The 17,143-nt window shown below is 43.3% G+C and overlaps 1 protein-coding gene across 1 annotated transcript in view; it reads right to left on the bottom strand.

Moving 5' to 3' along the window:
• Positions 1 to 17,143, bottom strand: part of LOC116627470 (Fc receptor-like protein 2) — a 56,346-nt gene that overhangs the window by 3,043 nt on the left and 36,160 nt on the right. The window contains exons 7-9 of the mRNA XM_032397232.1: positions 6,820 to 7,098; positions 6,421 to 6,699; positions 175 to 202 (exon numbers count right to left, since the gene is read on the bottom strand). Of these exons, the coding sequence (XP_032253123.1) occupies positions 175 to 202; positions 6,421 to 6,699; positions 6,820 to 7,098 (586 nt within the window). The remainder of the gene's footprint in view (positions 1 to 174; positions 203 to 6,420; positions 6,700 to 6,819; positions 7,099 to 17,143) is intronic.

Genomic DNA, 17,143 nt, shown 5'->3' with positions numbered 1-17,143 from the left:
AAATATGGCTGAAAGTGGCTTTCTGAACCACATTTTGGATTTCGTAAGAATTTGAAAATGTTAATAGGAAGTCCAGTCAAATATTTTTTAATGTACTTATAATTCTGTGACGCTGTTTTGTGGGTATGACTAAATCATGATAATGTTGTCAGCATAAGAAATAAGAGACCTCACCTGGGTGTTCCAGTGCCAGGAAGTCCTCCTGAAAAACAAAGGATAACTGATGGGGAGTGAGGTGTGTAGGTAGTGGGCTCTACATTAGAATGTCCTTTCCTGGAAATCAGATTTATTCTAGGTCTCAGCTATGGCAAATCTTAGAGAACATCCGGCTCTTATCCCCCCACCCCCACCCCCATAGGAGATTACCAATGAGGAAGTTGGGGTCTGGAAAGATAGTTGCCCAGAATCATACTTATTCAGTCAGTAAAAGCAGCGTGCACTCTAAGGAGGTATGGCCCAAACGGCACAAGAGGGACAGCTTAGTATTTAACTCTGGGCCAAGTGCTTTCCCTCTTCCTCTTCTCTATCTTAACTGCGGCCCTAGGAGATGGAGACCAGAGACAGAGTTCCTACACACTGTGAATCAATAGGGCTCCCATAACAAGCTCGACCTCTCTGTACCTGTGGCCCTTGCAAACCTATCCACAGTGGGTGTTTTCTCCATATCCCTTCTTTCCTTCTCTTTCACCTGTCTGATTCCAAGTGATCTTTCCTCCTCCAGGGCTTTCCCTGGGGCCAGTGAACTGTATGAAGTGAACTATCTCCACACACATAGACCCCTGCAATATTAAAATCACCATATTGGATGGCAATTACCAATTTGTATGTTTCCCTCCAACTCTCTCCACCCTGAAAGAGTGTGTTACTTGAGGCTACAACTTCGTCTTAATTATTTTTATATTCCCAGTGGCTAGAATGTTCACAATATTCAATAAAGGTTTGTTCAGCAACTGAACAAATTAAAGTATGTACTTTTAGGACTAAAAAAAAAAAAAGGCAGGTTGAACAATTTTATAATAGGTGATTACATGTAAACCTAATCTGGAAGGCTATTCCATCAGCCTTGAAAATATGGCAGTTTTCCATCATGAGTGAAACACTGAAATCTTTTTGGCCTGCCCCAATGCAGGACTCCTCCTAATTTCCCATTCCTGACTTTTGCCTATTTATCTGTGGCTCTCTATCTGTCTCACTGGGCTTAGAGACCATGAGTTATTGCCCCAAGTAAACATTCTCATGAGAAATGACTGATTGATGTCTGCAAACCATGAGTTAAACTGGAGGAGCATGATCCCTCCTTAGAGCATTTGTGATTCACATCAGTCAACAGCCCCTGTCCTCCCTTGTGGGTGGGTTACCTAAGTCTCAGGATGTGTCTGCAAGTCAGTTTATCTCTTCATATGTAAAAGGGAGAATAGACCCAGAAAGTGGCCATTTACATAACACAAGCTAATATCACTGAAGACATATGGGCCAGGCATAGTGCTAAGCAGTTTATATAGCACCAAAATGGTAGATAACTATTATTATGACCATAAAGAAACTGGGGTTTGGCGAGTTTAATTTACCTGCCAAATATCAAGTATTTGGCAAGTTATATTGCTGGAATTTTCATCCAGGCAGTTCAATCACAGAGTCAATACATTTATCATTCCCTTTGGTAACTGGTTGGATAAACTCAGGCTTAAGGAGCAGACAGAATAATCTTTTAGAAAAAATGGAAAGGGCTGAGCTCCTCCCTGAGAAGGCTGATGGATAATGAGAAGGAAGACTTGGCTATAAGGGAAGTACAGTTGGCAAGATTTTGAGATGAGAAAGACAGATACCCTCTGATTGGTGGACTGTCAGAATTTCTTACTAAGTTTGTTATTTAAAACAACACTTCCTCTAGATCTGGACGTCAGAACCTCCTGGGTTCCTGTTCTCATGGATCACATAAAATGATAGTAGGTAATCTTGACTTCCTTGTGTTGGTTGTTGTTGTATTGACTGAGCAATCTATTTTTTGAACATTATTAACTTCAACAGTAAGGTTTTAATGTCTGCACTCCTAGTATGTTTCTAATTAATAAGTGACACAAATAGACGATAAAATAGAAAAGTAATTTTGGAAGTAAGAGGTGTGACCAGCCTTCCATAAGTCACCAAGGTGCAGTGAGAGAATATGGAGTCAAGGGCTAGGAAGACCCCCAAGTAAGCCCTAACTCTGACTCTTAATAGATATATGAGTTTGGAAAGATTACTTAACTTATGAAATATCTCCATTTTTTTCATCTCTAATATGGTTATAATATTGATTGAATTGAACTGAAATGTAGTTATTTAATTGGGAGTAGACAAACTACAAAATTGCATATAATGGGCTCTAAATGAATGATACATTTTATGATGAGTACTATTAGGGTTAGTGCTCTTATTCTCTTTATATATTTTTAAAAAAATGATATACACACTTAATTTTATATGTAATGTTATTTAAGAAAATACTAAGTAGCTTTAAAATATCAGTCATAAAATGTTGGTGCCATTTTTCATGCAAAGAAACAGGACAGAGGCTTATTGATTGACCTGAAAAGAAAAGGGTAAGAAGACAATGCTTGACCAACATCATTAAGAAAAATGTGTAAGTTTTTTCATTAAACTGAGATCCAAATGTTCTATTTATCTGTTTGCTTGCTTGATTTTCAATATAAGCCCTAAGAAAGGGAGGACAGAAACATTTGACCTGACAGAAAAGGAAATGCCATGTTATGCTAAGTGAGAGGCAGACAGAAAGTAAAGTTTTAGTAATCCCAAAATATAAAGTATTGAAACCTTATAGGCACCCAAGACACTGAATAAAAAAGTCCATTAATTCAAGAATTCCTGATCCATGAAAAAACATTTAGAGAGAAAAAAACACAGTCACAGAAGAACAAAGGATGATAGCATATTTCTTGTCAGAAACAATGCACACAAGAAGACAGTAAAGCAAAATCTTTAAAATAGTTAAAGAAGAAAAAAATCTCAACCTATAATTCTACAACAGCAAAAGCATCTTTCGCAAATGAATGTGAAACAAAGACATATAAAAGCTGAAATAATTCATCACCAGCAGACCCATACTATTAGAAATGTTAAAAGAAATCCTTTTGGGCAGAAAGAAAATAATACCAGATGGAAATATGGAGATACAAAAAAGAATGAAGGACATCAGAAGTGGTAACTACTTAAGTAAATATGTAAGATTCTTAAATTATACTTAGGTCTCTTTAACAGGTAAGTGTTTACAAAAATAATAGCACTGAAGCTAAGAGGGAAGAAATGGAGTACATGATGGAATATTCTTCTTTTTTTGGTAAGATTTTATTTATTTATTTATTTACTTACTTTCTTAGAGAGAAAGCGAGTGGGGGGAGGGGCAGAAGAAGAGGGAGAAAGAGTCTCACACAGACTCTGTGGCTGAGCGTGGAGCCCAATATGGGGCTTGATCCCATGACCCTGGGATCACGACCTGAGCCAAAATCAAGAGTTAGATGCTTAACCAACTGAGCCACCCAGGTGCCCCATGATGGTAATATTCTTACACTATATGTGAAGTGATCTAATGTCACTTGAAGATAGATTGTGGTAAGTTAGATGTCTATACTATAAATGCTAAAACAACCAGTAAAGTAAACAAAACAAAGAATTATATACCTAATAAGCCAACAAAGGGAAAAAAAATGGAATCATAAAAAAATACTCAATTGGTGTAAAAGAAGGTAGAAAAAAAGGAAAAGGAAAACAAAGAACAGATGGAACAAATAGAAAACAAATAGCAAAATAATAGAATTAAATCTAACCTTATCATCACATTAATGTAAATGGTCTAAACACCTTAGTTAAAAGGTAGAGATTGTTATTGGATAAAAAGAATTAAATATAAGCTATCTATTTATAAAAAATGCTTTAGGGTGCCTGGGTGGCTCGGTCGTTAAGCATCTGCCTTCGGCTCAGGTCATGATCCCAGGGTCCTGGGATTGAGCCCCACATCAGGCTCCCTGCTCAGCAGGAAGCCTGCTTCTCTCTCTCCCACTCCCCCTGCTTGTGTTCCCTCTTTCGCTGTGTCTCTCTCTTTTAAATAAATAAAATCTTTAAAAAAAATGCTTTAAATATAAGGGCCCAAATAGGTTACAAGTAAAAAGATGGATAAAGAAATACCACGTTAGGGGCACCTGGGTGGCTCAGTCAGTTAAGCGTCTGCCTTTGACTCAGGTAACAATCCCAGAGTCCCAGAATCGAGTCCTACATCAGGCTCTCTGCTCAGTGGGGAGTCTGCTTCTCCCTCTGACCCTCCCCCATCTCATGCTGTCTCTCTCACTCTCTTTCTCAAATGCATAAATAAAATATTAAAAAAAAAGAAATACCATATTAACATTACTTATATTAATACATTAATATCAAAGACTATCTCAGGGTAAATGACACTACCAGGGATAAAAATATCATTTCACAAAGATAAGGTGGTCATTTTATCAAAAACATAAACAATTATAAACATTTATGCACCTAATAAAAGAGCTTCAAAATACCTGAAGCAAAACTTGATAGAATTGTAAGAAGAGATGGATAAATCCATAATTAGAGTTGGCAATTTCAATACCCTTCTTTCAATAATTGATAGATCAAGTAGAAAATCAGTAAGGATATAATAGACTTTAGCAACACAACCAGGCAAGTTCACCAGCAGACCCATACTGTAAGAAATGTGAAAAATACTTCAGGCAGAAAGAAAATGATACCATATGGAAATATGGAAACACAAAAAGGAATGACAAATACTAGAAGTGGTAACTAAGTGGGTGTTACATTGACATCAAGTCAGATAAAGGTATGACAAGAAAATAAAGCTACCAAGCAATATCCCTCATGAATGTAGTTGCAAGCATTCTTAACAAAATTTTACCAAATCAAATTCAACAATCATGACCAAGTGAAGTTGACCTCACAAATGCAAGGCTGTTTTAACATTCAAAATTCAAAATCCATATCAATAGACTAGAAAAGAAAATCATATGATCATCTTAATCAATGTCGAAAAAGCATTTGACAAATATTTTTCCTATAAAAATTTTCAGCAAATTATAAATAGTAGGGACTGCCTTAGCCTAATAAAAAAACATGTATAAAAAATCCACAGCTAACATTATCATAGTAAATGATGAGAGACCAAATACTTTCCCCTAAGATCAGGAACAAGACCAGCATGTCTGCTCTCACCACTTCTATTCAGCATGTACAGGAGGTTCTAGCCAGTGCCTTAAGGCAAGAAGAAGAAATAAAAGTAACCCAGATTGGAAAGGAAGGAGTAGGACTATCTTTATTTGCAGATGACAGAATCACCTATGCAGAAAATCTGATGGAATCTACAAAACAGAGATTGGAACTAATAAGTATATATTTAGCATGGTTGCAGGATTTAAGATCAATATAAAAATCAATTGTATTTCTATATACTGGCAATAATAAAACCTGAAATTTTAATTTCATTCTCAGCATCTCCATTAATTTTCCAAATTTCACGATATTTGACTGGAACTCAAATATATCTCAGAGTTTATGGTTTGCACCATGGCTATTACCCATTTTTTGTTGTTACAAATGGAAGCCTTTTTATTATTATTCCTTTTGTTCTCAGTAAGCTTTGAACCAGGAGTGGAATAGTAAATACTTACCTTTCTAATTTTTAATTGGAAACAAAATTCTGCTACCTGACTTAAATCTCAAATTAAACACATGGAGTAACAACTTCATTGAGAAATGTATTCTACCATTTTGTCACGATTGCCTACAGAGTGCCAGTGAGTAGAACTGAGGGTCTAGTGTTTGGAAGAGAATAATGACCTTAATAGGATACACCATACAAGTCCCAAGTATTATAGCAATGGCAAAAGTCACAACTCCAAAGGGTAATACATAGACACCCACCTGATTTCCTTTGGGTCCTGAAGTGACTCACCAAAGAAGCAGTAGCAGCAAGGCCAAGCATGCTTAGCAGCCACCCGATGACGCCCACAGTGATTTGGATTACTTTGTTCGTGGAAAGCCCTAAGTGGGAAGACCTATATTTGAGTTCTGTTGGCAAGTGTTTTTGATCTAGACAACATGAAGGTGGGGGCTAGAGATCTATCAGGGCAGTTTTCTTCCAGGTTCTGATTCCTCCACTTAAATTATCTCCAGTATAATTTGTAACTTTCAAAATAATGGCACATGATTGTCAGCATCTAAGATTGAAATCCATTCCCTTTCCTTCCCCCATGAAATCAGCACAATCTCTAGAAGCCCCAAGCCTTGGTGGCATGTTCAAAAACTCTTTGTGCTGGTAGAATTTGTACAGTCTGTAGGAAAAATATTTATTGACCTTAACTCTAACCCGTAGCTCAGGTACCCCCAACCCACCTGTGAAGTTGAGTGTCACCATGTAACTGCTCTGGACTCCCAGGCCATTGTCAGCCCCACAGGAGTAATTTCCAGAATGCTCTGTGGTCAGGGAGAGGTTAAAAGATGATCCTCCTCCAAAGGGGGCTGAGGTGTTCCCCAGGATGACATCTTCATGATAAAACCAGTATAAGATCGGGGGGGAGCCTCTCTGGACCTCGCAGCGAAGTTCTAACAAATCTCCCACCATAACCTGGGCCCCGGCAGGGTTGAAGGTGAGGACAGGGCGGGACACTGGAACTGAGGGAGTAAACATAGTTCATGGGCAGTTTTAATTGAACAAGTATACCAGATAATAAAGGAAATATCCAGCATAATTTAGTGGGAGGAATATGAACCTGGGATCAGGACATGTCCTACCTATGACGCTGAGTGGTACCACCTCGCTGCGCTGGGCCCCCAGGCCATTGTCGGCTTCACAGGAGTAGTTTCCAGAATGTTCTGGGGTCAGAGAGAGGTTGAAGGACACTCCTCCTCCAGACAGGGCCGAGCTGCTCCCCAGGGTGACATCCTCGTGATAAAACCGGTACAGGATCGGGGGAGAGCCCCTCTGGGCCTCACAGCGAAGCTCCACCACGTCCCCCACCACGGCCCGGGTCCCGGGAGTCCTGAGGGTGAGGATGGGGCGGGACGCTGGAACTGAGGGAGATAGGGGGCCGTCAGAAAGAGTCCCTGACACTGTGACAGATTAATGGCTCCACTCAAGGAGCCTAAAAGTAGATGGATTCCTTGAACCATGAGGAGGGATGTTAGATAATTTTGTTTTCATTACTACTCAGTCTTCTCCACAAGAAGTAAATTGTCTCACATTACTTTCCACTTTTGCCATTCCTTGTTGGCATTTAAATCTTCACGCCTCTGTTCCTTGCCTCCTTCAGAAGATCCTAGTGGCTGACAGAGAACCTAAACCCTGGCTTGGGGACAAGGTTGAGTGAAAGAAGGAGGAACTTACTTCTCAGTGTGACTCTGATCCGTTTACTGAGGATGGGGCCATAGAAGTTGTCGGCTGAGCAGTAGTACCTCCCAGCATCCTGCTCCCTCGCGGCTGCTATCCGTAGCTCTGCTGACAGGGCACGCTGAATCTTCCTGCCCAAGCTCCTCTCTGTGCCCTCCCGGTGCCAGGAGAACGTGACAGTCCCTGTACCCTTGGCTACTGAGCAGATAAGGACCAGATCTTCTCCTTCAATCAGCTGGCCCCCAGGGGGCTGGATCTCTAGATTCACATCAGACACAGGGATCCCTAGGAGGACAGAGAAGGTCTTGAGAGGGTCTCAAAGGCAGGTGCTGCAGGGCCAAGGGGAAGGCTGGGGTTGCCACGAATAAGCCAATAGCAACAGGTCTAAAGTGGGAAATAAGGACTTGATTGTGTACATTCTTATGAAGGGAGCAGTACCTGTCCCCACACACAATAGTTACCATCCTTGGGTAATGTGGGGACCAGGTCTATCTTCTTTTTAAACTTAGTGTTGACCACAGTCAAATTTTACAGACCTTTATCTCTAAGGCATCTCTGATGTATCAATGGACCACAAAGAAAGAGAGAACAGGGAAGGTTCCTTGTATCCTGAAGTGACTTGATTCAGATCCCAAACCTCTCTCCATCCTCCAAAGCTCCTCCACTCTCAGCACCACCTCCCCACCTTCTTCTCTGACTATTTCAGTTTGTGTTTATCGTCCTCTTTTCTTATTATTTTGGAATAATTTTCGGTCGACACATGGACAGCCCCATAGGGGCCTCTACAGACTTCGCGTGGTCATTGGTGCTTTTTGGTAACTGTTGACCCATGAGAAAATGTACCCTGTATGTCTTTGAGGCCCCCACATGTTGGACACTCAGTAAGTGATCAACAACGACTATCACCTAACTTAGATGGGAGAGAATGTTATAGGGAAGTTAGGCCAACGTTGAACCTAAGAGAAAAGGATAGCAGGATGGCTGGCAGCTCCTTTCTGCCATGTTCACTATCTCAGGGAGCAGGTGAAGTCATGCTCTGCTCTCATCTCCCAGTCCTCACTCTGGAAAAGCTGCCCCACAGACACTCAACTCTGCACATGTATCCAGGATCTCAGGCTTTTTTTTGTGATATTGGGGGTCACTGCCTTTGCCTGGCACCAGTAGGACCCTGAGTCTTCACTCCACATGGTGAGGATCTGGAGCTCCGGTGAGTCGATCCAGCCAGATCCTAGGACCTTATCTTCTCTGAAGAAACAGAACTGAAGCTGAATGTGTGACCTCAGTGGAGGGAGCCAGGTCTCACATTTCAGGCTCACTGGGCTCCCCTCGATGGGCTGGGAGGAGCTGGCTCTCAGCACAGGATGTGGAAACAGCTCTAGAGAGAACAAACACAGTTTCCAGGGCAGTGAGGCTCTGAGCTCCTGGAGAGATGCATCTGTGTTCTAAGCAGAGTGTCAGGAGGTAGGGACCCATGGAGATGGAACCACCTCCCATCTCCTTCCCATGGCTGCTCAGAAGAGGCTTCTCATGAAGTCCCCACTGATGAGTACTCCCTCTTTGATCCTCACACACTTCCCCTGCCAAGACCTATTACCCACAGGAGTGTAGCCATTACCTTGAACTTGGATCTTTAAAGGTTTTGAAGTTCTCCATGACGTCCATAAAGATTTCACAGAAGCAGTACAATGATATTTGCTATTGTCCCTGGACACTGAATGTAGTCTTATGATTTCTGAGTTATAATCATGCTTAATTCCTTTGTTATTTCTGTAGTAAATCTTTTCCTTAATATCTTCTTCTTTCTTCCCCCGGCATCTCAGAGATACATCATCTCCTTCAAAGACAGGGTGAGAAGCCTGGAGGATCAGCCAGTCTGCAAAGAGTGAACAAACATATTCCATCTCTCTCTTTCTTCAAACTCTCACTTCTGCCCATGAGGGAAGAGCTACAGCCCTGCAAACACCGGTAAATGTCTTCCACCACCATTTCATGTAGCCCCAATACCCAATACTCCCTTGTCCTCAATAGTGAACTAATTTTCAGAAAACATACTTAAGAGATCCTCCTATGTATCATTAAAAGAGGAATTTTCTACCATATCTTTCTTCAGACCTGAGTCCCTTTTTGTCTGGTGGCTTCTGGGTTACTAATGTGTCTCTGGATGGAGGAGATGGACAGTGTGCTATCCTCCACAGCCCTATCTCCTCATTCTCCCCACTGGGATCAGCTCATCAGATATCCTCATGTCTGCTTACAACTCTGTCTGGGTTCCCTGCATTCACTCAACCTTCAGACATGTGCCCAGCAGCTTGATTTCAGAAACTCACCCCTTTCTTTCCTCACCAGATAAAAATTCCACATGCACGGGGTCACTGAGGGAAGATCTTTGGGTCTTGCATGAGTAATGTGCAGACGTCTTTATTTGGATTGTTTCAGGTCCTCTTGTCCATAAATCCCCATTGTGATACCAAGTTATGTATCCCTGGACCAGAGAATGGTGATCCTTGCAGGTGAGAGTCACTTTCTCTCCTTTGAAGGTTGTGGACCATGGAGGTGTGAGGAGAAGAAAAGCTTTTGGGGATGTTGCTGAACAGGAAAGAGAAAGGTGCAGGCAGGTGAAGGTGAATGGGAAGTGGGTTGAACCCAGGGGAGGGCCCAACCTGCAGCTGGGCTGATTCCCACTGGGAAGGGAGCAGATACAACCTGGGGACATGCCTGGGGCAGAACCTGCTCTTCCTCATCCTTTGCCTAGCCCAGAAGTGGGCAGGTAGGTGTCATAGGGGAGAGGTCTCAGGTCCCTGGGGTGGGCTCAGAAAAGCTTGGGAGATGGGATGTGTAGCTGGGGACACACTATGAGGGCCTCTGTAGGTGGCTGATTTTGAAATGCTCTTGTCCTGTACATTCCTGTCAAGGTATAGGTGGGCCTGGGATGTAGTTTTTAAACTCTGAAAAACCACTTCCTACTTGGTTGCTCATATATAATGAACATTTTTTTTTCTGCTTTCATTACTTTTAAACTTTGTTTAACTTGAGATTCTATGGAGAAGACAACCTTTGTCTACACTCCATCTAAGTCAGACACAATAAAAGATGAAAGGGTATAAAGAATTTGAATGGAGAGGCATGGGCTACTTGGGAAATCATCTTTGTATATAAGATTGCAACCGACAAATGGGACCAGAAATTGAAGTGGGATAGCAACATGAGCTCCCTTGGAGGTGTATAAAGATTTGGCTGCAGCACTTGTTCTGTGAATGGGAACTGTTTTTCTGTCCTTTGATGGTGGCTCTAGCTTGAATATACAGCTGTGGGGGGATGGTCCTTAGGGAAGAAAAGAGACAGTTGGAAGGTTCTGGGCATTAGCCTCTTGTCTCTGCAAATGCTTCCTTGCCCTGCACTGATGGGGAAAGAACTGAAGGCTGCAGAGATCACAGGAGGTTCTGCTCACCAGCCATGGTAACAGGTGTGACCCCAGAGTGGCAGCACCACTCATGCTGGCACATCCCCTCAGCCCGCATTTACGGGGACAGGCGTGCTGGCCAGGAGGACTAATGCCCAGAGAGCAGGAAGGAAAGAGAAAGGAATACTGACCTGGCTGCTCTTGTCCGGAAGCTGTGAGAGAGCCAAGGGTTAAAGGTTAGCATGGGGTGATGCTGTTCCATCGCTTCCTTAGACTCTGAGAAATGCCCCAGCATCCCAGCCACAGCCCCTTCTCAGACTCTCCCTCCCATTCCTTCCCCCACATTCCATACCTCCCATAGCGCCCAAACAAAAACACAGCCTATGATTTATGGAATGAACGCGAATGTCTCGTACCCACACCCCTGGTCTCCCTGCTATGCACATAGTAGCTTGTGCTCGCTCTCCCTCTCTTCTCCGGCCTGAACTGGGCAGGGCAGAAGCAGAGAAGGGCTGGGAGAGATGCCTTATCTCCCCCCTCAACCTCACTTCTTGGGCGCTGTTTCCCCTACTTTTTCTTTCTTTTTTTAAAAGATTTTATGTATTTATTTGAGAGAGCGAGAGCGAGAGAGAGCACAAGGACGGGAAGAGGCAGAGGGAGAGAGAAGCAGACTCCCAGCTGAGCAGAGAGCCCTGATATGGGGCTCAATCCCAGGACCCTGGGATCAAGACCTGAGCTGAAGGCAGACGCTTAACGACTGAGTCACCCAGGCGCCCACCCCCCGACTTTTTCAATCTCTGGTTAAATATTGGCTTAAAATCTCAGGAAGGGAGCTGTATTGCTCTGCAGACCTTCCCTCCCTTGCCCATGTTGGCAGTAATTGTTTCTCTGAGGGTTTAGAGGTGTGGTTTGGCAGAGAGAAAAATCCCAGCTTCCTATGAGGTGGGAGAGGGACCAGGCAGGAAGCCAAGGGGCCACAAAAGACTCCAAGGTCTCTAGAGCCTTTTGGTTTTCCTGGAAACCTGGCTCTGCTCACTTTGCACCTCCTGCTGTGTCTCTGAAGCCCAAGTGGAAGCGGAGGCAGAAGCCCCCTGGGTTTCCCCCCACCGGCTGACATTAGGAACTTAGGCCCCTGTCCCTGTGTGGCCCCTACTCACCCAGGGTCAGCAGCAGCAGCTGCAGAAGCATTGCGACCCGGCCTGGCCGATGGCAGGGAAAGCTCATCTCACCAGAGGCCAGGCTTCTCCCCCATCTGCGAAGAACGACCAGATAGTGGTACTCAGATAAGGCTCACAAGAGTTACAAAGAGGAAGTAAAATAATCATATCTTGCCTATGTTCTCAAAATGTGAATGTGGCTACCTTCCTACATGCCACTTGTCTTTCGGGGCTGTGCCGTTTCCGATGTTGGTGGCCACCTTCCGGTGGTCCACGCCTGTCAGGAAAAACATCTCCAAGGCTGTGCCTGGGTCCTCAGAAAATGCCAAGCTGTGTATTTTCTAGTATATAAATAACTTTTTCTTCATTTTTCAAATGGAAACCCCCTTCCTTACCTTAAATTCATACTAACTTTTGTGTCACATGAGGTCCTAATATAGACACACTTGGTGAGTGTGGTGTCAAGGTATGTTTTATGATGTGAGCCCCACAAAGTCAAAGGGTCAAAGCAGATGTAAAAGCCTTTTGAACTTTATACAAGCTGGCCTGAAGTTGCTGAGGAGGAAAATAATAGAAATTTGCAGATTGGCTCGGTTGGTGGAGCATGCGATTCTTGATCTCAGGGTCATGAGTTCCAGCCCTATGTTTGGCGTTGAGCCTACTTAAAAAAACAAAAACAAAACCCCTCTGCAGATTAGCAAAACAGGCCCCTCTAAGTGCCACTCAGACCTGCACAGATGAGGGGATGAGTGAACAAGCACACAAACAAGAACCTGTGATGTGGGGGTCTCAGCCTGTCAACAACCAGTGTTGTGTCTGGATCAGCCCCTGTGGTCCTCGCCATCAGGGAACATGGCGGCGGGCGGGGGGGAGGCTTATTACTCACATGTCCTGGGAAGTACATGACACACCTGGGACCACACAATGGGGCCACAAGCCTGGGGTTCTTCTGCTTTTATTGGGATCAAGGTGGAGGGCACTTCGGGTTTCATGGGCTTACTCTTTATCAGAGAATTTAACATAAGAGCAGGAATTTAAGTTCATGAAGAAAAAAAAACAAAAACAAAACAAACAAGAGGTCCAAATGGTCAGTTAGTGAGATCGACTAAGATCTCTGAAACAAAGGAGCATGGGGTGGAGGGCAGTGGCTCGGTCTCAGAGGCCAGGGGCTGCCACCATGCAATGGGTGCTCTGGGCCCCACAGCCTTCATGCAGGAGCTTGCCCTATAAACGGAAACCCCCATCCACTCACACAGAAACCCTGTGTCCAGTGTGGACGGTCCCCAGAGGGGCCCTCTGCAGCCTCGCGGTCCACGGGTCTTTCCTAATTATTTCCTGTTTCAGCCCCAGGAACGTTTCTCATAGTTTGTCAATTTCCCTCCCCAGCTCTGGAGAGTTCTTGGCCATTATTTCCTTATCTTTCTGGTCCATCCATCCTTCTCCTGAAATCCTCACAATGTGGGTATTGATTTGCCTCATGGGGCTTTTTTTCCTTTTTGCTCCCCTAACTGAAGTATTTCTGGTGACCTGTTTTTGTCTCTCTAGTCCTTTCTTCTTTTGGGTCTCTAATGAGGAAAACAAGGCAGGAGAAATCTAGCTTAAATCAAATCTTACAGCTTGCAGCCCACTGATAGATCCCTGAGACATGCAGAGCGTGACCTTCTTTGAGGAACTTGAGGCTGCCTTAATGTTGATGCTTTGCTGGAGACCAAGAGTAATCTTATCTTAACAGCAGGTAGCCCTTCAACATCTTGAAAGGCTCGCTTCAAAATTCCTTTGAAACTTACTCTATCTCTACCCCACCTTCCTCCACAAACCTAAAAGTATATGGTGTCACCTATCACAATGCCAGTGCAACTCTTTCTGCCCACGGGTCCTGTCCCCATGTTATAATAAAATCACTTTTTGCACCAAAAATGTCTCAAGAATTCTTCCTTAGCCATTCACTCACAAACCCAAAACTTCAAATCACATCATTTACATCATTTGGTGTCCAACATGGGGCTTTGAGTCTGCTCATCTGGACTCTGAGCCTTGATGAAATTTGATGACTATTTCCTCTCCTCTCCCTTTACTTTGACTCCAGGAGCTTTTCAAGGAGTATGGTCTTATTGAACACTGTCCTGTTGATTGCTCAGGTCTAAACCTCTAGCCCGTGGCTACGCTAGGAGGAGGAGAAAGCCTGCCTTTTGGCTAGAAGTTAGTACCCTGGCCAGAATGGTAATAAGACCCAGAAACTTGATGACCTCTCTTTATTCCTGTCCTTATAGAAAGGTGTCTGTCTTGGGCATGAGACAGCTACCTAAGTGACCAGCACAGCTGCTGAACTTAAGAATCCCATGTGAGGTTTCCTCTTCATTGGTCTAATGTGATCCCCTCCACATCCTTGGCCTAGCCACTTCGGGCTGAGGAAACTCCACTCAGAACTGGCCAAAACCAGTACTGAATAGAATTAAAACCTAACCAAGGATGTTTCCTAGAGAAACTGGCTGTGCAGACTACATGTGTTGGGATGTCACTTAGATCATGATGGATTTCTATCTTTACTGTTTTTCATCAATGTCCCCTACTGACTACTTAAGTTACAAAATTGGGTAATGTCCCGTTGTAAAGCTTTTCTGGTGTTTTCCATGGGTTAAAAATGGCAGGTTCTTCATGGCACAGCACGGTATTTCAGTCCATGCTCTGGCACCTATTTGTAGTCTAGAATGCAATGGGGAAGGAGGGGGTCCCTGACATCCCTCCTGTGGGGCCTTTATGGAAGAATGGTGGTCAATACCAATTTCCTTTGAAGGACACCACCAGCTGCTTTTGACACCTGGAACCTCTGATATATCCTGGTGGGACACCATCCAGGAGTTGGGGGGAAATTTTTGGTAATGGACCTTCTCTAATTTTCTAGAAACATGGGATCTTCTTCTTCAGTCCCAAGACTCTCCCTTGGGATGTTTTTAACCCACTGGGATCAACTCTTTTCTAAAAAGGAAAAAAACTGGAGAGTTAAGATGGTGGAGGGGTAGGGGGACCCTATAAGCTTGTCTCTTTCCAACGCAGCTAGATAGTTACCAAATCATTCTGAACATCCGAGAAGTCAATCAGAGTTCTGAGAGAACAAAAACCGCAAGTCTACAAGTAGAAGAGCGGCCACCTTCTGGAAGGCAGGAGGTGCAGAGAGGTGACTTGGGGGAGACATAGCTGTGGATATGGCAGCAGGGAAGGAGCCTGATTTTGTAGCCTACCACAAAGTATTATAGGCAGTCGAGTGCAAAATCTGAACGTTAGAAGTCCACTACTGTGAGGGACATGCCAGGCTTAAAGGTGCTCAGGTGGTGAAGCAGGGCAGAGCGCCAGGAGTGACAGTGTGGTCGGGTGAGGATCCCCTGGGTTGCAAGAAGAACAAGTGGTGCCAACGTGCACGCTGTTCCCAGGCATGGGTGCAGGAAAGCTGGCTGAGAGCAGTGAGTTTTGGTGCTGGATTTCCATTCCACCTTGCCATGAACTGCAGACTGCTGTGTGGTTGTGCACCTGTTTTTCTGGGACTGGCCAGCACACAGCAAAAGCACAGCAAGACCCTCCCCCAGAGGAACAGTGTGGGTCTGCAATGCAGGAGTCCCTAAAATTTGGAGTTCTGAAACTCTGTTGCATGCCTGAGATAAAACAGCTCAGACGCAGGCAGGGCGAATGCAGGATTCACACGGAAACCAGGGACACAAGAAGGGTGATTGATTGCATTTCTGTAAGGGCTCACTGAAGGGCGGGGGGTGCAAACTTAACAACTCTCGTGCTAGAGAGCTGAGCACACCATATTCATCCCACCCATCAGCCCTGAAAACTTCACGGAGCAAAACAGCACCACCTAGTGGAGTCCAGAGCCACTTACACTGAGTCCCACCCCTCTGTGCCCTGCAGGTCTATCTCCACTGAAACAAGTCAGCCCGAGAATTAGCTCAACACACCCCTCCCCGAGGAGACCAGCTCAAACAACTCACTTGCACCAAGTCTACTGATCATAGAGTGTTGCAAAGCTTCAGCTCTAGGAGAAATAATATCTAGCTTCCTTTTTACTTTTATTTTTAATTTTTTTATTTTTTTTCATTTATTTTATTTTTTAATTCCTTTTTTATTTATTTTTAATTTATATATATTTTATATTTTTGTTTATTTTCATTTTATTATTATTATTATTATTATTATTATTTTGGGACCTAGGTTCTTCTAACAAGCAGACCAAAATACACTCAGGATTTAGTTTTTTGGTTTTTATTTTGTTTTATTTTTCATTTTTTTGTTTTTGTTTTTGTTTTGTTTTATTTGTTTCTTGTGTTCTTTTCTGGACAAAATGATGAGATGGAGAAATTCACCCCAAAAGAAGAGTAGGAAGTAGAACTCATGGCCAAGGATTTAAATAATACAGATGTAAGTAAGAAGTCTGAATTAGAACTTAAAACAACAATTATAAAGATACTAGCTGGGCTGGAAAAAAGCATAGAAGACACTAGAGAATCCCTTACTGCAGAGATAAAAGAGCTAAAATCCAGTCAGGCCAAAATTAAAAATGTTATAACTGAGAGGCAAACCCAAATGGATGCCATAAAAATGAGGGTGGATGAAGCAGAGGAGGGGAATCAGTGATATAGGAGATAAAATTATGGAAAATAATGAAGCTGAAAAGAAGAGAGAAAGAAAGGTAATGGACCATGAAGTTAACTTAGGGAACTCAGTGACTACTTAAAACACAATAACATTCGTATCATAGGAGTCCCAGAAGATGAAGAGAGAGAAAAAGGGGCAGAAGGTCTATTCAAAAAATTATAGCTGAATACTTCCTTAATCTGGGGAAGGACACAGACATCAAAATCCAAGAAGCACAGAGAACTCCCATTGAATTCAACAAAAGCTGACCATTGCCAAGGCATATCATAGTCAAATTCGCAAAATACACAGACAAGGAAAAAATCCTGAAAGCAGCAAGAGAAAAAAAGTCCTTAACCTACAAGGGAAGACCAGTCAGGTTCACAGCAGATCTGTCCACAGAAACTTGACAGGCCAGAATAGAGGGACAGGGTATATTCAAAGTGCTGAATGGGAAAAATATGCAGCCAAGGATATTTTGTCCAGCGATGTTGTCATTCAGAATAGAAGGAGAGATAAAAAGTTTCCCAGGTCGTCCAT

The sequence above is a fragment of the Phoca vitulina genome, unplaced genomic scaffold (assembly GCF_004348235.1).
Source record: "Phoca vitulina isolate PV1807 unplaced genomic scaffold, GSC_HSeal_1.0 scaffold97, whole genome shotgun sequence".
Classification (NCBI taxonomy): Eukaryota; Metazoa; Chordata; class Mammalia; order Carnivora; family Phocidae; genus Phoca; species Phoca vitulina.
The sequence above is the reverse complement of the archived record's forward strand: the minus strand, read 5'-3'. Positions and strand labels throughout refer to the sequence as shown.